Source organism: Merops nubicus, unplaced genomic scaffold (assembly GCF_000691845.1).
Source record: "Merops nubicus isolate BGI_N331 unplaced genomic scaffold, ASM69184v1 scaffold12241, whole genome shotgun sequence".
Taxonomy (NCBI): Eukaryota; Metazoa; Chordata; class Aves; order Coraciiformes; family Meropidae; genus Merops; species Merops nubicus.
The window spans coordinates 53,872-81,633 of NW_008589057.1; the positions used below are offsets into that span (position 1 = coordinate 53,872).

At 37.7% G+C, this 27,762-nt stretch overlaps 1 protein-coding gene across 1 annotated transcript in view; it reads right to left on the bottom strand.

The window, feature by feature from the left end:
* Positions 1-27,762, bottom strand: part of LOC103781738 (BMP/retinoic acid-inducible neural-specific protein 3) — a gene marked incomplete at its 5' end in the record, with an annotated part of 49,805 nt that overhangs the window by 21,054 nt on the left and 989 nt on the right. Inside the window, 2 exons of the mRNA XM_008949458.1 lie at positions 2,412-2,517; positions 18,663-18,853. Coding sequence (XP_008947706.1) covers positions 2,412-2,517; positions 18,663-18,853 — 297 coding nt within the window. The remainder of the gene's footprint in view (positions 1-2,411; positions 2,518-18,662; positions 18,854-27,762) is intronic.

The window sequence follows — 27,762 nt, forward strand, 5'->3', positions numbered from 1 at the left end:
CAGAAAGGATTACATCAGCTTCTCCTTGTAAAGAACTGCTGAATTGAACAGCCTCAGCACTAAGAGCTTTGCAGTAAGGGAGCATGCAGCGGAATTATAATCTTGGTACTAGCAGCTAATGCAAATTTTGAGAGTGCTGATGAAGGGAAAACAGCCTTGAAAGACAAAGTAAAGAGACTGCACAATCAGAAAAAGAGGTGTGAAGGTAAAGGATTCCACCCTGTACTGGATTTCTAGAATAGTAGAATGGTTTGAGTTGGAAGGGACCTTCAAGATCACCTAGTTCCAACCCCCCTGCCATGGGCAGGGACACCTCCCACTAGAGCAGGTTGCGCAAGGCCCCAGCCTGGTCTTGAACATCTCCAGTGATGGAGCCTCCACAACTTCCTGGGCAACCTGTTCTAGTGTCTCATCACCCTCACAGTGAAGAATTGCTTCCCAATTCCTAATGTAAATCTACCTTCTTCCACTTTGAAGCCATTACCCCCCATCCTATCACTACAGGCCCCTGTAAAAAGTCCCTCCCCAGCATTCTTGCAGGTCCCCTTCAGATACTAGAAGGCCACAAAAAGGTCCCTCTGGAGCCTTCTCCAGGCTGACCAATCCCAACTCTCTTAGCCTGTCCTCATAGGAGAGGTGTTCCAGCCCTCTGATTATCTTTGTGGCTCACCTCTGGACCCACTCCAACAGGTCCATTTTATCCATGTTGCCTTTGACACAACAAGATACAGCTTCCCTAAGTAACCCTAGTTATCTCTTCATGATTCTGTCTGTAGAGACAAACTAAGAAGAATGGGAAAAATTGAGTTGGAGGAAATTTTAGAAAAATAAAATTTAGCTGATATTTCATTTCAGATAATTTTGGTGTTTAATTGCTAAGGGACAATTGTAATGGCTAGGGCTATAAAACCTTGAGGAAGAAAATTCATTCTTAAATCTACTAAAGGTTTAACACGGAGAAAAGATGCAAAATCTTGCTATGGTGTTCCAAAAAACTGCTATGTCACAAATCCCTTTGCAAAAAGTGTTTTCACACTTTACCCTACCATGACATGCACAGACCTTGCAAAACTATGTCACATCGATGTATCAGAATTCAAGCCAGTGAATCAAAAATTCAAAATATTTATGACCAGATATCTAGACGTACTCAACTGAAAATTCTGACTATTGTTTACATGATCTCAATGATGGAAATGAGCATTTCATATAGGAGAATTTTAACTATCAGTTGGTATAGCTACAATAGTAATCAACAAATCAAAAAGCCACTGCAAGGTACCTTACATTGTACAACGTACATTGTGTCCCAGTGGAAATGACAAGTTCTAATTTAAAAAAAAATATATACTGTCTCTGAAGTGATGGTGTGACTTTATGCCTTTTAACTTATTCTGAGGAGAGAGAAAGGAAAGAGGGAAAAAAAAATGACATGGATGTTTCAAAGAGGAAGATGATCTTTTCCTGACAGCCATTCTAATAGTCAGCAACAACTTCACACTATATGTCCAATTGATTTACGAAACAATGTGGAAAATATTTAAAACTGGAAATAATTATATAGCTACCTGTAACTGCAAATTAAGAGCTGAACTTACAGAGGTATACACAAGTACATAAATTAAAGATCATTTAGTCCGTTTTCATAGCATGCTGCTCATGCTAAATTTGTGTAACTGAAAAAAGCAATTTTTAATGGCCTAATGCCCTAGGGAGTGACTTAAAAAAATGTGTGTGTACCTAATATGCAGGTTGGGAAATGCATCTACTGAAATTAGCAAAAAATTAATTAGAAATGATACCCCTTTTTTTCCTTTTCCCTTTCTTTTTCCTTTCTGTTGTTGCTCTTTTTCTTTCTCTCTGTCACTCTGTCCTTCCCTTTCTTTTTTTTTTAAATGTAGCTACAATTATTTTTCTGAGTGAGATGCCCAACCTTCCAAGTTTTCCTAAATGTCCCAAGAGGAGCCTTTCCACTCTTCATTATTTAGAGTCCTTGAAAACCTATGTCCTGCTCCTCCAGTGCCTCCGTTCATTTCAGTGGGACAACGACATGAGGTGTAACCCACCACTCAGTATGTGCAAAGCAGGCTGAGCACACTAAATGTCACTGCCTACTTGGTGCCATCTGTGGGAATTCAGGCTGTTTAAAAGATGTGCAAGTAGTTGCTAAATAGGGCTGTAAAATGTTAACAACATTATTCAAATTATTTTCTGATGTGTGCAGAAATTGCTTCCTTTTCAAAGGTGACATGAGTTACTGGCATTTCCTTCACTTTGTCTAGAATGTAGTTATTGCACACATGAAAAAAAATTAGGAAAATGACCTTTTATGAGGTGGAAGAAAGAAAAACAAATAGTGTGATAAATGTCATCCTGTTCCAAAACAAATTAATGAAATTGCACCTACATACCTTGCAACTGAATCTTATTTTCAGGACTCTGAACCAGAACAGAGCTGACAGAATCTAGGTTGTCATAGTTACTGCAGCCAAGAGGACCAGTCCGCGTCTCTGTTACCTGATGGGAAGGGAATGGAAAAGCATTTGCTGTGTTATTCAGAACAGACTGAGGAGTTCAGACAGTTGTTTCATAAAGTTTCCCTTTGATTCAGCTGGTGATACACTTCAGACTTAATTAAGGTGAAATAGCTCAATTTAATTATGAAGAGTATGACTGCAAATGTTTTACCAGTGCCACAAACTTCAGGAAGTGCTACTTCTATTACAGAGAATCCTTACAAATACTTTAACTGACCAACAGTCTAAAGATGTTTTATTTCTTCATAGTTATGGGAATTAGAACGAGTTTAATAAACATGGTTCATAAAAATGAAGACTGTGATTTCCACCAATGAAACTTGTGCACATGGTGGTTCCTTATTGAAAGCAGGGAGGGAAAAAAAAAAACAACAATACTGATTCTCTGTAGCACAGGAGGATTCAGAAGTAAGAACTTTTTAGGAACTATATTTATAACAGTGGTAACAGTAGGTATTTTTCATCAGGGGAAGGCCTAAGATAAATTTAGACATAAAACTCTAGACTCCTGCCTATAGTAATCACTGAATCCATGAACATAGATTCAAAGTACAGATAAATTTGTCAAAACAGAATCACTGCAAGTAGAGCTCTGACTTAACAGCTGAGGATTGTGCTTGGCAATGAGCAGTTATTTGAATGAGTAAATACATTGTAAAGAAAAAAACAACTATTTATATGCTGGATGGAATATTATAGATAATTCTTGTGTCAAGAAAAAAACTACAAAGGATAATTTATTTTTTAAATGTTATCTTAACAAAAAAAAAGAAAAGGTCTAATGTGGTTTCTCAGCAATGAGGCACTGCAGGTTTGGAAGCAATGCTGTGGTGCCCAGAGGCACCCTGGCTGCTCCATAGCAGATCAGGCAGTAGCTCTTTTATTCTGTTTTGCCTGTAAGCCGAGGAAAAAGCCCAAACCCTTAGGATAGATGACTATACCATGATCTCACTCTTATTAAACTGGATTGGGTTCTGTAGAAAATTCATGGTTTGTACCTCCTCTTTTACTCTAAGACCAGGCACAAAGGGGAAAGCAGAAGTGGAATAAAAGTAATACAGAGCTGCATCAGGACATGCCAGCCATGGGGGAATCACCCCAGCCTCCTTCACTGCCAAAATACAACCAAATTCCATGTCATACTCCCTCCCAAACTGCTCCCAGCCACTATGCTGGAATTTCTTAACTCTTCCTTTTACCAGCTCAGATGCTACGGACAGATTTCCCAGATTTACTTGGTGATCTGCCTCAGTTTTGCACACAACCACTTCTGTTTTCTGTTACATCAGGTATTGTATTTAGCTCTAGATCTCCTGAAAAATAAGGCTAAATTATAGAGTCAGGGAGCTCATTTCCAAAATACACACCTCCACCAAGCAAGCCGTCTGACACGCAAACAGACAACTAACATTAATTCTTAAGAACAGAAGGAACCTTGCTATTCTAACAATCTGTTTTGTAAAGAATATGAAGGTTTGCTAAAATAATCCATGAATGTTCATGTTTTAAGATTGCTTGGTTCTCTTACAGCCTCTTCTGCAGTCAGCGCGTGTGGGTGGCTGCAGCTGGATCATGCTATTCTTGAAACCACCAAGATTTCACAATTTCCAAGATTTCTTGCACTTTTAAAAAGTAAACACAAAACCTTAGGCTATACCAAGCTCTTGGCACCTTTCTGTCCCTTTGAACTAGTGTTCCTGAGATTGGAGAAGTAGACCCTTTGCAACGCCAGCAGCCCATGGAGAGGACACAGCACTGGCTTAAGCCAAACCCGTTAGCAGAGTGCCAGCTGGGCAAGGAAATGAGACCCAGTCAGGATGTCTCCTCCCTGCACATGTTTGGCAGTCTTTTATATCTATGCCAGGGCCAGATTTACCATGTTTTTTGCTTAATCATCCTGAAACAACACAAAGACTCATGCATAGGCATCCCATTTGGCTTGGACATGGCTGGAATGACAAATTTAATTTACCTGTGATGTTTCAGTCTTCTTCCTCTCCCAACAAATGGTCTAAAATTCCATTCAAAAATCTCATTTTTGTGTAGTACCTCCAGACTACATACAGAATCCTAATCTGTTTATACAATAACAGTCACCTATGTTAAATAAGATAAACAGTCAGAGGACAATAAAAGGGAGGTGAATGGTGTTATGAGTTTAATCCTAGTTCTGAAAGATTTTGCTCAGAATTTATGTATGCAATTCTTTATTTAAAGATCCATTTATTTTAGTGTTGTTCTGTAGATTATTATTATTATTCTTTTCAACCATTTGTTTATAAGGCAGTGCAGCTTCATAAAGTTACATGAAACATAAACTAGGAAGCCAATTTTACAATTCTTATCCATTATTGTTACTCTTATGCCTCCTGAAATCTCAAAATAAGGAAGGTTAGTAAGTAACTTTATAATTATTGTGTCCCTTTTTGTTCATGGATCTTCATTCTCTGATTAGATTACGCAAGACATAGGTAGAAACTACCACTGTTCATGGGAGTGTTAGCACTTGCTGTATTTAGAAGTGCCAAAGGGCAGAATGTGGAAAAATCACCATTAAATGGCTTGACTTTTAGAGACTGGATATATAAATCCTGAAAAAAAAACTGAGTGTGGTTAGATTTTTGAGATGACACTTGTGATTCTTATAGGTAAGCAATAAAATATTGTTCTAATACTAACAATAGTAAATAATGTTCTATAAATAGAGAATAACCAAAGACCTTTTTGAAACATTGTTTTCACTCCAATCTGTATATTTGTAATATTCATTCTTTCACTTTTCCAAGTACCCTCACCTTCCTCTGTCAACTCCGTTGTTCTAGTAGTCTTAGCTTCTGCACAGAAAATACATTGCGAGAAGGAAACATCTAGTCCCAGTATAGAACAAGACAAATTAAAGAAGATAAAAGTCTTCTAATCTCCAACTTTCCATGGATGGCACTTCAAGTCAGAGGTCAAAGCAATGTAGTTGCATTTACTTTTTTATACCCTGTACAAATCTTACTCAACAAAGACTGTAAAATACAAGAAAAATTTGAATAGTTCATAAATGAAAGCCTCAAATTTCTGACAAATCTTCTGATCAGATGCTAGGATTTTATTTTGGAGCACCTCATTTTGATAACAAAGCAGGCTACAGAAAGTAAAGAAAAAAGGTCCAAAAGTTTTCTGGTTTGATCCAAGTATTACTGACATCACTGATGATTGATGATGATTTTACAGTTTCTGTTTCAGTAACAATAGAAACCAAATTGGGAGGGCACTGGCACTTCTTTAATTATCTTCCAAGCAGAGAAACATGACTATAACCAGCCCCAAGATCACAGCTGAAAAAGGTTTTGTCTGAAACTGCACAATAAAAGATGAATCAAAAAGAGGAGAGGGAAAGGAAAAATGTAAAGGCTAAGGTGCTGGCATAGCCCAGCAGTGATTGCATATGAGCAAAGAGCATCATAATCACAAGCTTGGTTTGTAAAATCTAGACATGCACTCCACAAAGAACCCTAACTCACAAAGCCAAATACCACAGAACAAAGTTATTTAATAACCAAAACCCCCTAAGAACCAGTAACAAAATATGTGTGAAACCATCTGACATGAACCAGGCGGGCTATTCTCAAGTGCCTTATTTTCAGAGATTATCACAGAACAGGTTTCCCTGGGCAGCAGGGTTTTCAGTTCCCAGAAATAAACTCTAACATTTGGCATTAATGAGACAAATGCCTACAGTTTTCAGTCAGTTAAATCTCATAACCATGGTGATAACGACCCGATTATAAGTGCACTGAGAACATACCTCCTAGCACTTAAGCAGGGCTGAATTCTTGTGATATCAGTGGGTAGCATTTCCCTGGGAAACAGTGTGCTTTTTTTTTTTTTGGTCTGTGATAATTAAGCCTATAGAAGGTTTTCCTAATAAAAGGGAAACATATTTCTGCAGAGATTTTGTTCCTGGTGTGTCCTTTTAAATGCACACAGCTAATATTCCTCACTACATGCCTATGCAGAGGTGTTGTGCTCTCTTGCATAAAGGACTGTCCTCTTCAGCAAGACTCTTTAAAAATGTATTTCTATAAATCTCTTTAATATTTTACACATTAAAATAATGATTTAGAGCAAACTATTCATATATACATGACTACTCATGGAAGAAGGTCTCTTCTGCATTATTGGTGTGGACAGAAAAAAGGGCACAAGTATGGAGTGGGAAGAAAGCTGAAGAGTTTAGGATTCTTCTGTATGACTCTACCACCTTCAGGACCTGTCTTCTACACATTGTCATCCCAGCACATCCTGCAGTGAATGTTCAATTCACCTAAAAAAACTGTTGATCAAATGAACAGGAGCTAAATGTACTTCCTATTTAGAAGTGGTTCTCCTGCAAACATCGTTTTTCCCCTGGCTCCACAGTTTTTCACAAAAGCACCTTTCTTTCAGCACTTTCCTTTACCACACGATAGTTGCTGCTCTTCTGCTGTACTTGTGTCATTGAGCGTATTAAAGGACTCCCACTAATTAATGTGTAATTAAAATAAATCAAATCTTCTGAATGTTTCACGCACTGACATTTATCATGCTACCAGCTAGATGAACATTTCTGAAGGAGGTTCAGACAAACCAGCAGCACCCACAATGTCAGGGGTTGGATTAATGTTTTCAAGTTTTTGGTTTTTAATTACCAGTATTCTAAAACAATATCTCATAGGCATGTGAGATTTTCAACACATTTTCTAGCAGCAGTACTGATACCACAGGACTGACATTAATTTCAAAAGCCCACTAACTCAGGAGAACTGGAATCACTCCCATCATAATTTTCTATCATCTGCTGTTGTAAGATGGAACAGGAACAGTAAACTTGATCTTTCTGCAAATGAAATAAATTGCAAAATTTTTGTTAGCTTCATTAGAAACATAATCACAACTTCTTTCAAATTTTTGGGCATTCCCTGCTTTTTGTTCCTATAGTCTCAGGAATTTACTGTGAACTAGACTACATTACAACAACAATTAAATTGAAATATATTATGTCCACATAAAACATTAAATACCTTGGAAATCAGAAAACTATAGGAATTGGAAATGAACTCAGACTATTTGAATTCTTCTGTTGTTACATTTGTTAAGATTATTATGATTCTTTAAGACTGTTTAAGTTCTTCTAATATGGAGCAATCACCTGTCTGTTTAAGTCTATTCCCCACTATGTCAGAGAGCAATTTATTATCTGTAAAATCCAGGAGGATCCACAAGAACATCGAAACAATCTTTGAATCTATGCTGTGCCACAGGAAAATTAGACAAGAAACCAAGACTGTCAAGAACACCTCCGCTCTGAACTAGCAGGAAACATACATAGATTGAACTAACTTCTAAAGATACTTGAGAAAGGCATCAGGTAGGGACAAGAAAATGATTGCTCCTTATGTTGTCCTGTAACGCCGACTGTGCAACACTCCTGAGGCTATGGAAATTGAAAGCAAGGTTTTAGCCCAGCTGAAATCACTGGCAGCATTGACAGTTCTGGCATCAGAGCAACAATCTTCCCTTTTCAAGGGCATTTGAAATCACTGCATGTCAGATGCCACGTTCCCATGCATCCTTATGTAAAGCAACGGGGAAGTTCGCAGGAAATTAGGTTGTTGGAAAACCAGTCAGGGCAGCAGTACCAGAGCCTTTATTTCCTGCACTTTCAGAAATCAAGGCTGCATCAGCCTCATACAGAGAATAAGGACGGGCATTCTCTCAGAAAGAACAAGGTATCTCTTTTAATTAATCTTGACAAATAGATAAGAGTGAAGTTCTTTTATAGAGAAGTAATAGACTTGGCAAAAATGTAATAAAAGCTTAGCATTTCTTTCCAGTGTACATTTAGATACTTCTTCTTGCCCACCTTACTTAAATGAATACTAATATTATTTTTTTCACAACTTTCATTGTGTAAAGAGACAGAAGAACAACCAACAATAAATGAAATCTATTTATTTTCTTTAAAAGATAAAATTAGTAACAGATAGGACAGCACAGATACAAATTAAACTAATATTTCATGTTTATAAAAATCTCAAGGTAAATCTGCAGAAAGCAAAAGCAGTGAAGCCTATTGAAGTAAAGCCTCATTCCTAACACTCCATCCTTTTCCAAACCTAACTCCATTACTATATAAAGGACAAAAAGCTGCAAAAAAAAATCTTGGGGATTTCCCTACTGAATAGGGAGACCATTTACCTACATTTAGCCCAACTGCAAAATCCTTTGCAAGGATTTCCCAAGAGTATATAGGAATAGGGTCTGTACCTTCATGGCTCAGTGCTAATATGCAGTGTTGAGGCTACTGGGATTTTTCACAGTGTCCCCATTAGTTTCAAGAAGACAGCATGATTTGGCTTTTTGCAAGACTCAGAGATATTATTAATCATAATAATACTGCAGCTGAATGGAAAATCATTTTCTTAGGTTGGGAAAGTATGAATATAAAAATATAGTCCTTCCTGAATCATAATGAAAAGTTAAAATGTTTTCTTTCTTTGTGAAGAGGCAGGAAAAAGAAAGTCTCAGTGAATATAAAAATTATCTTTGGATAATTTGGAAACATTTTACCTTTAACGTCACCAGTATTTAAAATTATATATAAAGCTGAAAAATAAGAATAATATGCTAAAGAAAAAATAAGAATAATATGCTAAAGAAAAAATAAGTACTGAAGGTTAGCGTTAGGACCTAAAAATAACATAAAAATTATTTAAAGTCTTTAAGCTCAAAAATCCAAGTGATAAGGGCAGGTTAATTAAGAACCAGGTTTTCCGTGGAGATCCTACGTATGATTACATAATTTCGTGCAGTTCTAAGAGTTGCAATATTTTTTTTTTTTTGTAATATCTTTAAAAATTTAATTTAAGCTATTTCCAGATCTTATACTTCCTCCTCTAGATTTCATGTAAACTCCTGATTTATAGCACTACAATTCCTATCACTCTGCACCTCACTTACTGGAACATGGGCACCAGGACATTTGGCATGTCCACTTCATTTTACCTTTCTCCAGTCAAACTGCCCTTTATGGGGTTGTCATTCTAACTTCTCAAAAGAAATCACATTACTGCCCATAATGTGCACGTCTGCTGCTTACTCTCTGGGTCACATATATGTTTTGGGGGATTTATTTTTAGGTTGTATCCTCATTACTTCCCACTCATTTATTCCCTCTGGTGAATGATTGCAATGTATTTGCCCTTTCTGTCTCATTGGTACTGCTGACTCTCCATTTGTCGTTTTGCAAAGCTATTTTTGTGCTACTGTTTTTCACATGTTTTTTGAAGACCTGCCTCCAGAGTTAACAATTAGAATTGATCTATAATTTAATCATTACATCCCTATCAGATGTTCAGACTAAAGGGAAACGCTTGGCTCAATTTGTTTTAGAAAAGAAAAGCAACTTTATACCAAAGCTATAAACTTTATTTCACATGGGTGCTTCCTCAGTGACTAGTTTATGTGTATTGCTCTGTAACTTGGATTGATTATGTTGTCACATTGCTATTTTGTAGTTTAATCTGTGGTAAAAACAGATCTTCACCTTTAAATCTTACAAATTTATGAAAAGACATGGAAAGAACACCCAAGCCTGGAATCTTGATTTCAAATATTGATGCAGTAAATATGTATATCATGCACTGTGCACGGCTATAGATTATATGATTTTTGCTTATTATGTATTATAGGTATAAATTCTGTAGGAAAAAATAATATGAATACTGAAACTTTTCAACAGCCTTTTATTATTCTCTAAGCTTATTTCTTCTGACTCCGAGTCTCTCCTACCCTCTGACTTTGTGTTCATAACCATTGTTGATACATGTGGCTGTATTTCTTAGGATTCAGAAGTAAGGAAAAATTCTGCAAATTTTATAGTCCTTGCTTGACATTTTCTGACCTGCTGACAGGCAGTAGCTGTCAATTAGAGAGTAGAGGACATGGAGAGTGCAGAAGTCTGTTTCTCAACCTGTACACAACTACTGCACAGCCAGGACACAGACCAAATTAAAATCCATACAAATCTTGAGTGCCTCCAAATTAGTGCTGGAATACTCTGCTCTAAGTGTATTGTTCAATATGCTCACTGTGGGTCTCTCAATATTAAAATCCTTTGCCATTGTCTGAGTTTATTACTATAGTTTCACTTTTTAAGGAGAAAAAAAAAAAAAACAGAAAATGAAAAATTTAACTGCTCTAAGTGTATTGTTCAATATGCTCACTGTGGGTCTCTCAATATTAAAATCCTTTGCCATTGTCTGAGTTTATTACTATAGTTTCACTTTTTAAGGAAAAAAAAAAAAACAGAATATGAAACATTTAAGGAACTGCAGTACTAATTCTTTATAGGTTTTTCACAACTGTGATGGTAAGTGTTGTCTCAATGCTGTTAAGGTCTTTTGTTTACATATATATATATTTATAACCTGCTTAGGGTTTAGCAGCCTTTATTTTCTTGGGGTTTTTTTTTTACCCTTCTCTATTGAATAAACTGATATAACAAAACCCTTCAATTTGTTATAGTCTATCATGTCATATGGTCTATCCCTTTTGTTGTTTTGTGCTTTTTTTTTTTTTTTCAAAGTGAAGAATAGTTATCTAGAGTCTTTCCAAAATGCATATCCTTGCAGCTCTATTATGTGCTATTTTGTTGCTTTGAAAGCATTTCATGCTGTGTTACCAACTAGCTGGCGATGTTATAACTTCTTGCACTCATTACTCCTCCACGCACACTGCTGAAAATATAATGAGACAGTGTAGCTTGTATTAGAGGCTGCTAAAACACATCTTTATAGGAGTGTCACACTGCAGCTGCTGTGATGTATCGTGTCAATTATGTTGCTGAGTATGCATTCTGAGAGTGCTTAGTAAAACATGCTACTGCCTTAACTCTAACTCAGTGGTCCTTTTTTTTCCCCTTTTTATTCCCTCTCTGAAACAGTGAGGGCCAGATTCTCAAAGAAATTGTTCTGTCTTACACCAGCTGACCTCTATATTACCTTTCAGAGAAACCTGCCCTGGAGTTTCAATTTAATTAAAGCTCAACTGTCCAAATGCATTAAAGTTGTTTTTAATATCATCACCTTAAATTCCTGAATAAGATATGGAAATAAATCCCTAACCTTTACACTTGGTGTATTCTTACAATCAGTTAATGGTCTACACACAGCAGCCACAAGATTTCGTTATACTTATGGCAAATTTAATCCGAAGATCTCCAACAGCTCCCAGAAGTAAATGTATAAAGCCTCAGTTATTTCAATATTATAATGAGACCAACACAAATCCTGTGCTGTGCAGTAGAACATGGTACAGAGACGTCTTAGCTACCTGAAATTGGTCAAGCTTCAGAGAAGGAAGGGATACAGCTGTGGGAGTCCAGGGCTGCTCCTGAGCAAATAAACCCTGGTGAGAAGCACGACATATTTGCCTGCTCACAGCACCATGGAACAGCTTTCAGGCCATGTCTGTATCCCATATTTTATTGGTGTTAGCACCATGTACTAGCACACAGCCCCTTGGCATGCTTTGTGGCATGGCTTAGCTAGGCTCAAAGACCAGAATGTCAGCATTCTGACCCCAGCTATTCCAAATCCACACTGAAATTCAGATTGCTGAAAGTACCTTAGAAGATAGGTGATGCTTAAAATTTAACAGAACCTAGATGACTAACTGCAGGTCCCAGTTGTTCTGGTAATGTTAGATCACGATGCAAATTTAAATATAAAAATCCATACCTAGCCATATGAATAGCAAGCTGATTTTGTGAAGCTTTTAATGATGCATAAGATTTTCAAAGTAACCTGCAAAAGGATTCAATTCTCACAAAAATGTCATGGGAATTTACCACATTGAGACAAATAATTTGGGAGCAAAATATCTATGTATTTCTTGTAATTTTTAGCTCCTCCTTTGAAAAGTTTTGAGCTTTGGGCTTGTAAGAAGGCACTCTGATCTCCCAAGGTAAGGGAGACCTTGGAATTTCATAATGGACCTGAATAACACTTGTCCCTGAAAATCTGTACTGTGGCTTTTCCTTGACATGCTTAAGTCAAGTCACCATACCTGAACAATAGGAAAGACAAATTTTTGAAAAGGGACAATAATTTATGGCTTTTAGTTTCCTAGGTTTAACTAATTGTGCATTTACTACTTAATTTCTTCAAGAGAGTCAACAAATACCTGATACAACAGGTCTTCCTGTCCCAATGTTTCTAACTGTGATTTTACAACCTAAAGCTCTTACTGGGGACAATTTTTTGCCCAAGTTTTGGTAATTTGCAAGGTTTTTCAGCTATACAACCTTAAACCCTGTCCACAAACTGAAAGTGAGGGTTAGAAGGTTTCAAGAACTGCATTTCAAAAGCTTCAAAAATCTGCCTGTTCATACAAAACTATGAAAACTATGGAAATCCAGAATTTGCCAGAAACCTGACAAAAGCACAAGGTTTCATAGTATTATAGCATTTCGACTCTTGATTACAGCAATTACTTGTATCCACAGAAAATCACATTCAAGTATGAGGTATGAAAGAAAAAAAATGAAGCAAGCAAGCTTTTTCAGACAACACAAAGAAAAAAAATAAGGTCTTTATTTCAGTCTGAGTTTTGAGTGAGAAACTAATTTCATGACAATTAAAGTTCCTCTCTAACGGCCACCATGAGTCATTCATGGGTTAATTATAGGTAATCAAATATAGTTACCATTGCAATGGACCCTGTTCTTACAAACTATTTGTAATCTAAAGTTTTCAGAGACAACTAAAGTGCTTAAATCTCTCACAGCAAAAAAAAAAAAAGTGTTTTCAGCGAAGAAAAAAAGCAAATTGCACAATAAAATTTAATTGAAATTAGAGGGCACATTCTCAAGGATGTTTATTCTTTCTCACTCAGATGGAATAAATGGGCTGTAATCTGGCTGTAAATAGCTGGTGGAAAATTCAATTTATGCATCTGTTCTTCTGTTGCCTCCTGTTCTTTTGTTGCACTGTGGCTGTCCCACAGCTGTTTGGACCCTGAGATAAGACCTACACTGTATTCACCTGCTGCAGCTCCCTTGACAAAAAATGTATCCTGGAAAGGAAGAAGATATTGTCCAAAAGACAACTACTGTAACAGCCTCACTTGATTGAATCAGCACTGCTGTACTTGGCTAACATAACTGTGTTTATCCTTTTGCACAGTGCAGTGAGAATGTTCATTAACATTGAATTTACCATGAGACAAATGTGTTTCTTATTGTGTTCTGCACTATTGTTTAGACTGAGCGCAGAAGTTCATTAGTGACAGTGGTGGACACACAGCTTTTAACGAACAGGAACCAGGGTCATTTGAGCAGGTTGTCTCTCAACTGCATTAGACTCAGAAGGAAAAATGAAATCTAGACATACTCTGCATAGCCCTCTGCCATCACTGAAAGAGTCTCCTAATTAGTTGTTAGGAGTATGGATGCATGACCCCAGGGTAGCACGCCAAGGTCATTCTGCTAGTGGGCAATGACAGGACGTGTCAGAACCACGGTAGATGCTACGGTAACTCGTGACCTTCACGTCTTGTTCGCACCATCCATCAATCAGCAAAGGAAAAAGGTCAATCATATGGACTAAGGTCAATGCATAGTCCTGGGCCTCAGGTCATTTCACCTTCCCCTGGGCCTCCAGCTATGGTTAGAACTTCAATAGCTGCAAACGAGCACGGCTGTACTAACAGAGAGAACAACACTGAGTTGGAAGAGCTGAAAATATTGCTCATTAAAGATACCACACAGGGAAAGAAAAACATTTGCTGACTCTATTTGTATTCTGCTTCCACAACTGTACGGGATTTTATTAAACAAGAGAAAAGCACACCCTATCATCCTAATAGGGATGTTAATAGGGAGAACTAACAGCTATCAGTGCATCTGAAGAGAAATTTTCATAGGAAAAAGCTTCTAAAATGAGCATGCAAAGGAAGTAATGTTGGATCTGTAATATTTCAAACACAACAGGATGTACATTCATGTAAATGTATATGCAAATTAGATGCAGCCCTCAGGCACTTGGTGAGTTTCCAATGAGGCACTTGAGGCTGCAAACTGTTGATTTAGCATATGAGCCTAACTACTTACCCTGAAATGCAGGCATTAAAATAATATTTAAAGAATTTATATATCAGGGACCTTTAAATAAGTTAAATATTGATATAAGCTCTGGGTAGCTCCCATGGACATTTGATTTCCAGTTGGAAAATGCTGTAACATGGTGATTTTATATTTACCTTAATGTGGAATAAACAGTGTGTTGGCTACATGATTAATGTGAAGCCTAAATCTGTTGTACTCACAATATTCTTAAGGATAATTATGTCACAGCTAACAAACTTGAATACAAATTTGATTAACAAACTTAATTCATCAAATACATCTCTCCTGCTCCTTTCATCATGCTGAACAGTAACTGATTTTGTTCTGAATTGTATGTTTTCACTAGATTAATAAGAATTAAAAACAAAGACTTCAGTGTTCTCACTTCCTCCTTCTTAATACTTTCCTTTCTCTGTGACATCACTTAAGTTCTATAATTAAGCTTTTCTATCAAAAAACTATCAAAATACTATATTTCTGCATCAGTTTCATAACATAATGTAGCAAGACCTGTAAGACAAAAATTCAATTATCACATATCTCAGTGAATTTGAAAGAAGAATACAAGAATTGCTCTGGTATTCTTTTAACTGCATAAGGGAGAAAAATGTTTCATTGTGTGTTGCTTTCAAAGGAGAAATTCTTATAATTTAGGAAAAAAAAAAAAGATTTTTATTGCTGGTGATTTTTTTTTTCCCCCCAGAAGACTAACTGAGCTTGATCATTCTTCCACACTATTTGATTTGGCTCTGTAACAAGAAATCAAATGGATCCCTCTCCACATCCCACCTGTAAGGACCTTAGACTTTATCCTGTTAAGGAATCACTATCTGGAGAAGCTGGAAGCTTTAGGAATTGAATGGCCAAATCTGGACAGAGCCCTAGTTTGTGAGTGGGTGAGTTGCTCCTTGCAGCCCTGGCATATGACTGAGCACTGCTGTAGCTCTGTTAAATGCTCATTCCCTTTCCTGGCCTAGATAAATCCATCCTTGGTAGTGTTTTTCAGGTAGCTGCAAAATCTCCGCTGCTGGATGTTAGGAGCATTTTTTACTATTTCATGCTCCTGTAGATTAGATAATATTTCTTCTTATAATGTTATTATTACATTTCCATTGCTAAAATATCATTAAATCTTATTGTGTTGCCAATGCCCAAATGCTCAAAGCAGATAACATAAAATGCCACAAGAACAGGCACAGAATGAACACAGTAGCTTGTCTAGGAGATATATCATAGTGTTTATTATCCTTTTGCTTTTTAAAAGAAAACATGCATTTTTTTGCACAGAAATAGAAAAAAGAGACATGTGAGGAGTGATGTAGTCTAACCTGAAAAAGGAGTCTTATATCAGCTTTAGAATGTGGACCTTCTTTGAGGTTTTGAGTTTTTGAAGGTGTCCTGGTTTGGTTAGAATACCAACCGTATCCTAGCCGAACAAGGACAGAAGGAAAGGAGATTAATTATTTTTAATCTCTCTTCTCAATATTTTTAGGGGTGTCATAGCCATCAAGATAGCCACCTCAGAACGCTACAAATAGCAAATATATGGTTGTGTAAACAGTTGTTTCCAACTACTACTGCAGTTTCAGATTGCCCATACACCAAGTGTGAAAAACAAACAAGCCAACAAGCAAATATTATCAGATGATCCCTGTTCATTTCAAAGTCCAGAGTTCCAGGAACACCTTTGCAGCAGAGATCATTTGTGCACTGAAATGTTCTGATTTAATCTCAAATACCATGCCTTTTGATTTGTGTTTTAAGTCTTGTCTCTTCCAAAGAATATATTTTTTTGTTTGATTCAATGCACATTCCCAAAAGGATAGTTAAGTTCTCCCTAGTAAGTGTATGAGTTATAGGAAACATTATTAATGCTCTCAGTTCTCTCTTGCAAAAATATAAACAACTCTGATAGTATGGTAGTTTATTATACTGCATATTAAAAAGCCATCCAAAAGGAATCAAAAATGACAGTATCAAATACTAAACAGACTCTGAACATGGTATTTTTTGTTGTTAACTAGTCAGGAATCAAAAAATGACTGTGCATCACTTGGAAAACATTAATATAAATTCAGAATTTCAGGGGTTTCTCAGCCTGTTCTAACACCTTTGTACTGGCCTGCTTTGATGCTGGTCAGAAGGGAATTATGGTAAGCTGAGAGAGTTTTTCTTGGACTCCCTTTGCAAATCCTCAGTTCGATTTCTTGTGCAGCAGAAAGCTTTGAGCAGAGCTGTGGTGAGCAAGCCAGGTACATAAGGTGCTGTCATTTAAAAAGCTGCCCAGTAGTTTCTAGTGTAAAAAGCACTGGGTTCAACTCTCCTCCTTGGAGCACCTCAGGAAGGGAAGGTAAAGACCTGGCTGATGGCCAGGGTACTCTTGTCCTGAGGTCTTACAGGGTGTCACCACTCCTGAGTCAGCCCTCAAGCTGATCTAGCTCTGCAGCTCTACAGAAAGCCCATGGTCTAACTCAGATGTCAGCATAAATGTTTTTAAAAATTATCTTAAAATATGCTTTTTATACCATGAATTTAGAGCTTTCTGGTTTTCCAAATTAAAGCAGCAGTGTTTCCAAATTCTGTGTGGGGAGAGAGCAAAAAAAAAAAAGACCACTTTCCCCAGATGCTTTTGTGTTTCTAGTTTTCAGCAGAAACAGATTTTTGTTCAGTTATTTATTCTGACAATAGAAATTTGTAATGCAAATAATCCTAGTCTCTCAACAAAAGCAAGCAATGGTTTTACGTATCAGCACTGTTGCATCTGATGTGAGAACCATTTTCTAGAGACTCCTGCAGTCAATTAACCAAATCAGATTTGCTGATGAACTAGAGCTTGCATTTATATCCATCTCAGTGAGGGGATGGAGAGAAAACTTAGTCATTTGTAGTGTTTGTAAAAAGCTTTGGACATGTGGAAGGTTCATCACACAAATTGTTAGCAAGCAGGGCTGAATCTTGCATTATGGCACAAATTTGCTTTAAAAACAATTCACTGAATAGAAAGGAGAAATTTCTTTCAGACCCTGTCCCTGTATTTCTGTTAATTTATATTTACATATTATATTTATTATAATTTTTATATTTACTTGAGTAACAGCTAAGGTAGCTGGAAACTGCAGTTGGCTTCAATAAAGCCCTTGGTTATCAGTGGAAAGATCCAATGAATGGAATGGATTCTACATCACATCTTACATTAAAAGCTTCATAATTAATGCATATTCAATTGCAAGTTAAATTTTTTATCTGCTATTCAATGCTGGAAATGGACTGAGAAAGGCTATTTCAAATAAGCAACATTAGGCTGGAGAGCTGCTCAAAGAAAGAATGGTTTTTGCTTTCTACCATACCTGCTGGGGCACTGATCTTTAGCCACTCACCCTCCAGCACCAAAAGTGACCTATGACAGTCAGTGGACAGGATGCTTTGACTGACAAGCTGTACTAACAGAAGTTCCTAGCAGAAAATAAGATGTGCCTCCACAAAACTGCAGAACCAAAAGCTCCAAATTGTTTCAAAGGCCAGTCACACAACTAACTCATTAACTAACCAACCGTTTTTGTCACAATAGTACAAGAACTGTATCTGGGAACAAACAGAACAAGAAGTATGGAAGAACTGTGTGTGCCTGTACACAAACAAGTCTGTCTATAAATGCAGTTGCTTAGCAGAGCACACACAAAAAAGAGATTCTCAACGACCAAACACTTCTGTAAGGGCCACCTGTTATCATTCAAATTATGTATCACACACTCACCAAGAGTAATATCTTCAGTGCATTAGACACTTTTCTAAACTAGAATCTCCATTATCAGTTGAATGCTTGGATTTAGATAAAAAAAAAAGTTTAGAACAAAAACTATCGTCCTGCTAACAAATCTTTTTTTCCTAATCAAAACACATTTTTCCTGAGAAGCAGCCAGTGAATCTAGAAATACATCTCCAGGTTGGTCCTAGAGGACTTCCCCTACCTTTATGGCAGTGGAGGCGATCTGGATGTGGTGGAGCCTGCGCAGGGTGCTGTCCCTGTCAATGAAGTAGGAGGCTGCCAGCTGGTGCAGGGTCTCCAGAGTCACCGTGGAGCTGTTGGTGCTGGGGTCACTTCCTTCTGACCTCCTACTCAGCTTCCGTTTGTCCACAAAAATTGTAAGTGACTCCTCTCCTGAGCAGGGAAACAGAAACCACAGCACTCATCAGTAACATCTTCTGCAAGTCTCATTTTGTCAGAATTAAGGTGTCAAGCCAAGGCTTTCCCTGGATGTTGTCTAATGTTTAGATACCCCTTCCTGTAAAAGAAAATAAAAATATTTCTGAAGTATTACAGTGGTTTCAAGTTTCCTTCTTATCAAATATATATCATATCTGATGACAGAAGATAGCTTGTTACAAAAACCAAAGCAAAATCTCACGTTTAACCGAGTTCTTAAGAACCCTTCCAGATATGACCTACTGATAACATTAAATTTGTGAAGCAATTTTCCACATTTATTGTTTATTTTATGGATATTTGTTTCCGTTTATTCATTTAGTAACGTGTTTAGGCAAAACTCTTCACTTCCAAAAACTAATTAGAAAAGTATGCAATTCACTCAACACTCTCTTCTGTGCAATTTATGTCTGAAGTAACTTCAAAACCACTTGTCTCACTTTCTGACACTGTTTGGTAACTCACATCCTTCAACATTAGTTTCAAGGATTAATGAATAATATCATCATACCTATATTTTAGGTGTTGAACAACTCCACTGAATGCCATTTCCTTGTTCCTGGAAAGGAAGCTACCCCGATAGGGTCTGACTCTCCACTTGTGCTAGTTTCATTGCTCACCCATCTGCTACAGTGGCAGTTTGCCCATTTTGAGGATGGGATGCCAGCTTGGGATGAGATTACGTGCCAAACAGTAATAGCTGTAGAGGGATAATATGTAGGATGAAAACATGACATCATCTTTAAAGGGAGATGATGCTGGTGGTGAGCAATGCTAAATGAAGACTGCATGCCTCTGTGCAGCAAATCACATCTGTTGACAAATCTGACACTCAGCAACCTCAGCTTGCAAAATTTCTGTTTGGAGAAAGAGGAGTGTATCCATGTCAATCAATGTACCTTACAGTGTTTCCCAATCTCTCACAAATTTAGAGGACAATCAGGCCCTTCAGACCTTACACAGGAAAAGCTGCCTTCATTCAGAAGCCTCTTATCTAATTACACCTGCTGGGCTTGTCCAGTGTGCTCTCTTTGCCCTGGAAGGGACAGCTGCTGCCCAGGACAGCTGGCTGTTCCAGCTGGAGCCTACCTGTTTTCACCACTATGCTTATATTTCTACAGTTTTGTAATGGGCCTGCCTTTTTTGGTTTTTTTTGCATGCAGTTATCAAAGCAGGGATTAACTGCCTGAATACCAAAGAACCAGGAATTAAAGCAACCTCTGTAAGTAACAGGATTTCCCCATTCAGCTACCAAATTTTTCTGCTGTAATAAGCAGACGTAGGTTTACATTTTATTTACCTACTGCCAAAGCCTCCTGCAAAGCAGACTAGGGTTGCTTGGCAGGGCAGGTGCAAGAGCACAGCCTTGTGCACTGCATTTTGTCATGCTACACCCATGCGAGGTGGTGCCAGCCCTGCAGCCAGGTGGGCCATGGTTTACACCATCCTGCATCCATGCCAACTGAGAGCTGGAAAAGCACAAAGTCTAATGAATTCTGCTTTGAGAGAAATTTTCCACCAGAACTCAGTTTAGGTTCCAGTATTGCTGGCATTCAGCTGTGCCTTTCAATAAAACCTGCCTCGTGACTCCAGCTAGTATCAAAGATGTTCCTGAAATGAAAAGCAAAGGAGGGGGCTGAAATCTGAGACAAGAGCAATGGCCTTTGTGCAGTGTTTGTGGAGCTAGAAAGACACCATCATAGCAGACAACATCAGAACTCAAAGGGATAAATATTTTATCAGTGACCTGTTCAGGTTGTGTAACTAAGGTGCAAAATATTTCACTAGTAGATTTCTCTCTAGTTTTTCCCCCTCTTCTCCAGAGGTCTTAGCTAGTCTATTTAGATTAAACTGACTTTTGCAAGCTCGAGCAGCTTTCCACTGAAAACACCTCATAATGAATTGGAAGGTAAATGAAAACAAACCCTTCATATCATAGAAAATCTCTGGAAAGTAGAAAAAAAATTTAGATTCTTTAACTTTTATTAGCCAGTATGCCACCCCACCTTGCATCAGAGTTACATCTGGTGTAAACTCTTTTGATTAGTCTGTACTGGTTATTAGTAGAGATGGTGGGACTGTTTAATCAAAAAAAAAAATCATAGCATCAGAGAATTATTAAAGTTGGAAAAGACATCTAAGCTCATCACATCTAACCATCAACACTATCATGACCTCTAAACCATGTCTTGAAGTACCACATCCACATGGTTTTTTGTACACCTCCAGGAATGACAACTCCATCCCCACCCTGCGCAGCCTGTTCCATCTCGTGAGAATACTGGCAAGTCTTCTTATTAAAACAGAGCTTGTTTATTTTTCTCCAAACAAAAATGTTTGCTCTCCAGGGGGCAGAAAGCAGAACTGCAATAAAAACTCCCACTTCAAAAAAATACCTTGAAAAATGACAGCATTGTGCGTTGTGTTGTTTTGAATAGAAAATGTCAGGAAAATGACCTTTGACACACACCCACCCACCCCAGTTATCACATCACCCTATTATCCTAGCCCTGCTTGATCCCATGCTTGCCATGGCAGTTGCTGGTGGGTGTATTCCCAGCCCTACAGTCTCTGTCCCTGCTCCCCGACAGATGTGTTTTGTTTTTCATGCTCCATAACAAAGTTGAAATGATTTTGGATGTTTTCTTTGACTCAGATCACATCAGATTTCATTTCCTAAGGTTGAGAGAAGACACACAGCAGGAGTGATGAGACCTTTGGTGTAAACATGAAGGAAACTTTCTCCTCAACGATCTCTGCATTGTGTTTGTATGGCACCTCAAACAAGAGAGTCCTACTTCATCACTGATACTCTCAGGCACAATGCTAATACCAGGTGCAATCAGGAACATTTCAAAAATATTTGCTGTTCAAAAGAGAACTTATATATTCTGAAAGGTTTTCATCTGTTAGAATTGATTTAGCACTTGCTTGAGAAAAAGTGATTTCAAAAGCAGAAAACCCTCCATATGTTTGTGTTCAGGCATCCAAGTCACTGCAGAATTTAACAGGGCTCCCTTTTGCACCCAGAACTTAAGGGTTTGTAAAGTAACATCACTGACTCAAGTTTAATTTGTGGAAGACAATTTAATTTTTAAGTTAATTTGGAGAAAATTAAATTCATGCCAAAAGAGACTCTTCTGTCACTTTTGCAACCTGAATGAATCTTATTTTTGGTTACAGACTGCCACCAGGAAACAGGCTAATAATACAACCAAGCATTAGTAAAAACAAGTATGATTTAGAAAACTACTCAAGAATATTAATTTAAGAACTGAAAAGGATTAATGACAGTGAATACTAAGAAATCAGGACCAGATCCACACAGCTGTGCTTTCCACAGGCTCTGAAAGCAGTGTTCTGCCTACTTCACAAAATTCATGAGTCCATTAGGTTCACTTTCTCAGGTTTAAAAGAAATAGCATAAAAACATGGGGTCATGCTCACAGAACAATGCCACATAATCCAGTGATTGGTTCAAGAAATTAGTTACTACACTGATGCTTTATTACTCTGTAGCTGCTGTCACTGACAGATACTCACTAGGGGTGCAAGAGACTTACAGACTGACCTTGGCACACTATATACTAATGTTCTTGCCAGCCCTGGAATTACTATATAATTTTTTTCTCAGTTTATACAAACATTTTCCATAATTCATAAGTTAAAATAACTCCTGAGTTGAGAAAAAATATTCTATGTGCTGTTTCTCAAAAAAATTAAGCAGGAATTAAGTATATATTTACCTAGACAACCCATCCATAGCCATTTAGATATAAGACTACTAAACAACAGTTAATAAATAGCATTCAGAAATTAGAAATTAATTTTGTATGCATCTTAAGAATATCTTCAGGAATTATTTAAATAAAAAATGCAAATCATCACGTGGTAGAATTGGAATAATGCTGGAACAACTGTAACTAAATTTAACTATCTATTGAAGGAGCAAACATTTTGTTATACATGATAATACATATTCATATGATTTAAATACTTAGTGCTATTTTCTGCCTCAATTATTGAGACATTGTTTTCCTGTACCCACATCTTTGTAATGATGAAACAATCATATGCCTTGATGTTTCATATTTTCATCTGTAAACTGAGTAGTGGAAGGAAAAAGCAGTGATTCAAGCAGCACCCATCACTTCACGTCAGAAAGTGAGGGAAACAGTAATGAAATTATAACACTCAAAGGCAGATATATCTGAGCATCATCCACGGTTATCTACCTAGAGTTCTGGTTTTGTACACATGTGTGTCTTACAAATCTTAAAGGTCTTCAGCCTCAAAAGCTTCTGATTAAGTGGCATACCTCAGATGAAATAGCCATAATGCATTATAGTAAAAAGTAAAAATAAGATTTGTTATGCCTTTGTTACAAAAAATAGCTCAGCACTAGTGTAAAATCTATTTGTGTATGAAGCAGAGAATGTACCATTAGGGTTTTATCAGGCCGTTTTCCTAAGCTTCAGCAGATGCTGATGGTTCAAAAAGTATATAAATTAATGCTAGGCCAGATGTGGTATCATTTCTGTGGTTCAAATGAATAACAGCACATGTTAATTCTATCCATACCATCTGTTTAGGGTTTAAAATTATTCTTCATTGAGTGGATGGGGAGAGAAAAAGATAATATATTTTTGCTTTTTTTCCTTTTCATTGTATCCATAATCATAAATGTTGGAAAAATTACATACCTGGATGGGGTGAGGTGTGTTTGCAAGTCTGATGCTAAATTTTCAAGTTTCTCACATCAGTTATTTGAGACTGGACTCTCCCCCCCTTATATGCCAATAGTTTTTACCTTACCTTGAAAGAAGTGTTACAGAAAACAAAGGTCATATCAGCACTCAGTGTAAGTGATCATAAATCCTTCAGAATTCATTGAGATTCACCGTTTTACACCACCTGACAATTTCTCCTATCTCTGTATGCAGAGTAATATACTGCTCAAGAGGAATAACAATCAGGGGCAGAAAACCTGACCCTCTTTATTCAGTGCATAGAATAGTAAAGGTGTAACTACAAAACTCACTTGTGGGACTGTAATCAGTGGAGAGAACGACAGGAAGCTGGGGTTAAGCTGAGCTGCTGACACCTATTAAGGTTCTCTATTGTAAAGACAAAATTACCTTTTTTTTTTTTCTTTCCAATTCTCAAAGCCTTCATCATAATCAAGGAATATTTCCTGACTCAGAGTGGTAACTGTATTGATGGTCTGATAATGAACATTTTGAGTAATTATGACAATAGCAGGAAAAAACCCAAACATTTAAGATTACCATTTAGCCAGTTGCCTAAAAGATTTCTAGTTTCCTAAGAAGCCTTGGCAACCTCCTGCAAATTTGTTTATTCAGAACAGTTCCCATGTTTCCAGAAGCAAAGGAGTCATTTACAAAGCACTATCTCCACCTTGCAAAGCACCCAAATCAGGGTCATGTCACCCAAACAACTGGAACAAAGGTCTACCTTCTCAAGTGTAGCACATTAGTTATCTGTAATTTCCACATCCCCAAGCCTACTGGCTTCCTGAGTAGCCTTTACATCTATCTGTAGGAACAGCATTAAAGTCAATACCTTTAAAGCGAGACCACTGATATTTTCATCCTCCTACACTTACTCTGCAGTGATGCCCTAGGCCTCACAATAACTTCCAGTTCTGAAGCTTACTGCTACACCCTATTTTTTTGTAAACCATTAAAGCGTACAGTAGCTAATGCTCTTGCATATTATTCAGCAAGCTGGATCTTCATTGCATCATGCTGTATGCAAGCAAAAGAGGAAAGTATAAATGCAGAACAAAAGGTGAAAAAGTAACTCTGTGCGTTGTCTCCTACTCAAAGGAGAACCTGCTTTTTGGAGCTGCTACTTTAAAGCTGATAAAGAATTTAGAAATACATTTCATAGTGTCAGAAAATAATTTAGGCTGGAAGGGACTTCTGGCAGTCATCCAGTCCAGTTCCCTGCTCAAAGCAAGTCTAATTAAATCAGATGCTATGGGACTTGTCCAGTAGAGCCTTCCCTAACCTTCAAGGATGGAGTTCTCTTGTAGGAGTCCTTTTTTTTTAACCTTTCTTCTAAAGCTGTTCTGGTCAGTGTTAGCTGGCCCGTGTAAATTTACAATTTTGCTAACTCAATCACTATGCATGTTGTCCCAGAGGAGTGGTGGAAACTTTCTCACCTCCTAGTGATGGCCCAGCCTAACACAGCATCCCCAAGTGTGCACAAAATTTAACAAAAATGAGGAGCCACAGCTCTCCTTTCTCTGCAGATTTGACACTGCAGTCCATCAATGGAGAAGCAGAAGTTAACCCTGTGCACAGGCACGTGAGCTCGCCCTGAACCCATCGCTCAGGCTAGTGATTACATAGGGTCCTCCTACTATGCAGCTTGAAGCTGCTCATTACAGACATTTGCCTTATGTCACAAGAAGATAAAATTTCCATAAGAAATAGAAGCAGTGAGAAATGTCATTATCTTGTGGCAGCAAGAAAAATAGAACTTCCCTAAGTTCTCGTTTCAGAATGCCCTTGAGAAGTATATATCTGGCTCTGTGAATAAAGATTTGGGAAGGCATCACAAACAACCATGTGCAGGAGTTCCCTTTATGGTCAAAAAGGGATATTCATGAAAGCCAAATGGTCACAGAAGCACACAAAACTTGCCACAGGACCGTTCATTTGCCAAGCTTTCCTTTATGTCCATGAATACAGATGATCGGGGATTCATTAAATAAAAGTACTATGCACACTCAGTTTGGTCTTCTGCTTTTAAGGAGCTACATAAGCAACAAAGCTTTCAGAATAAAACAACTTGTAATTAAGGGGAAAGTACAAATACATTATTGAAAGAAAAAAAATCTAATTACATATTAATAAAGTGTGGACAAGCATCTCTGGGAATCCCCATTCAATCTAGCCCAAGAAGGAGAACTAATGCATACAATAAAGTATAGGGTTATTAGCTACCTCAGGAAAGCATTCTTCAAAATTAACTAATTCCCTGTAATCATTTTAATTGAACCAATTTTTCAAAGTATTCATCACCAATCCAATGACAACAGAAGGCAGCAGGTATGCCTAAAATCATGCCTAAAAATTGAGGGTGGGGACCTAAATCAAAACCCATCAAAGTCAATATAGAGTCTCCCTTTGACTTCTCTAAGTGTTGCCAGGGCACAGAAGTCAACACTTGTCTCCCTGTGAGTGGAAAATTTTTGCAAGCACATGGCAGCTCCTGCATTTTAAGAGCTTTGTAAGGTGGTCTAAAGAGGGATGAGGAAATGGAACTCTGCTCCAGTTTCCCTAGAGCAAATCCAGAGACTTTTTGGAGAACAGTGAATGTTAAAGCTACAATTTCCAAACATTTTCAACAGAACTATTGCTAAATTTTAGCTTCCACTTAAGGCCATGCTTCCTGAAGGGTGTCAAGTCTGCAGCTTTTTTGTAATTAGCACAGTACTGGTCTTCTGCTGACCACTTGCCTGATACGAAATGATATTATCATTAGCAGGCAGACCAGCAGCCAAACTCTTTCCTCTGCTACCACATCACACCCCAGAGATCCAAAGTGCCAGACAGAGGAACAAGTCAATGCACTCACCCACCACAGGGGACATGAGGAAGGGAGCAAGCCAGGCAAGGAGCCAAGCCATGGGCAATGGGAGCAGCCAGGCCATGAGCCCAGTTATAGAGCAGGGACTCAGAGACAGCTTCATGTTCTGGCCCTGTTGTCCTAGGAACTCCACTGGCTGTGAAGAGTCAGGAAGCCTTTCTGATAGCCAGAATCCCCACACAGCAAATCTCCCAACCCCACTGCAAGCATCTCATTATCATCTCTTATAGAGGTGGCTTCTTGCCCCACCTTCAGGTTACTGTGGAAGGTGGGGGCACCTGGTGGTGATCTCCTAACCAGTTCCCACCCAAGGCTGGCCAGACCCTGGGTAAAAAGCAATCAGGAGGGTCTTTCTTGCCTGGTTGTGGACATCGTCCACATGTCAACACTCAGGGCTGGGGGTTTAACTCCAGTACTTCAACTGGTGTTTTGAACTTTTAAGGAGCAGCTATTTCTTGTGTTAGAGTGATTTCCACAAGTTGTTAGGGAAGTTGTCCAGTTTAAACTTGAAAATTAATTTCATCAAATGGCTGTAGTAATGAAAGTTATGTTAGTTAATAATTAGCAAATAGCCACTAATACTAAACAATAGTTTTTACCATTGGAGAATCCCTGCATTGGGATACATGCTGCAGCCAAATCTTTAATTATTATGCTTTGTATTTTAAGAAACATTTTGTTTCTCTTCTGCAGTTGCTTTTTCTGTTCAGATGTGCTATGCGCAGCAAACACAAGAGCATAGATGGTCATTTATAAAAGGTGTACTTTTTGCATGGGAGAATTATACTGAGTGATTACAAGAAATTTCTGGGAACCTTATTGCAAATTGCTACTCAACATATGTTATTTATTCTTAAAATTCTAATGGTAATGGACTTGCTGTAGAAACGCAAGTTCCCAAAATAATGACAGGAATTAGTCCTTTATTACTTTAAAAAACTACAGCAAGACAGAATTTCACCTTGTTTCTCAAATGGTCTTTTCCAAAAGGGAGCTCCTGTGAGACATTTCAGTTGTTATAGATCTCAGATATCAGCCAAAAGAGAATAAGAAGGCTGTCATTTCCTTAATATATGGTTAGAATTCAGTTATGAAATGTATTAAAGAGAACCATTCCTCAGGTGAATAAAGGATTTTGACAAGACTGTCCTGTTGGAAGGATACTCAATCACCAGAATTATCTTTAATATAATCACCCACCAAGGCATAAAACTGCATTTCTAAAATGTCAGTTCATTCTGTAA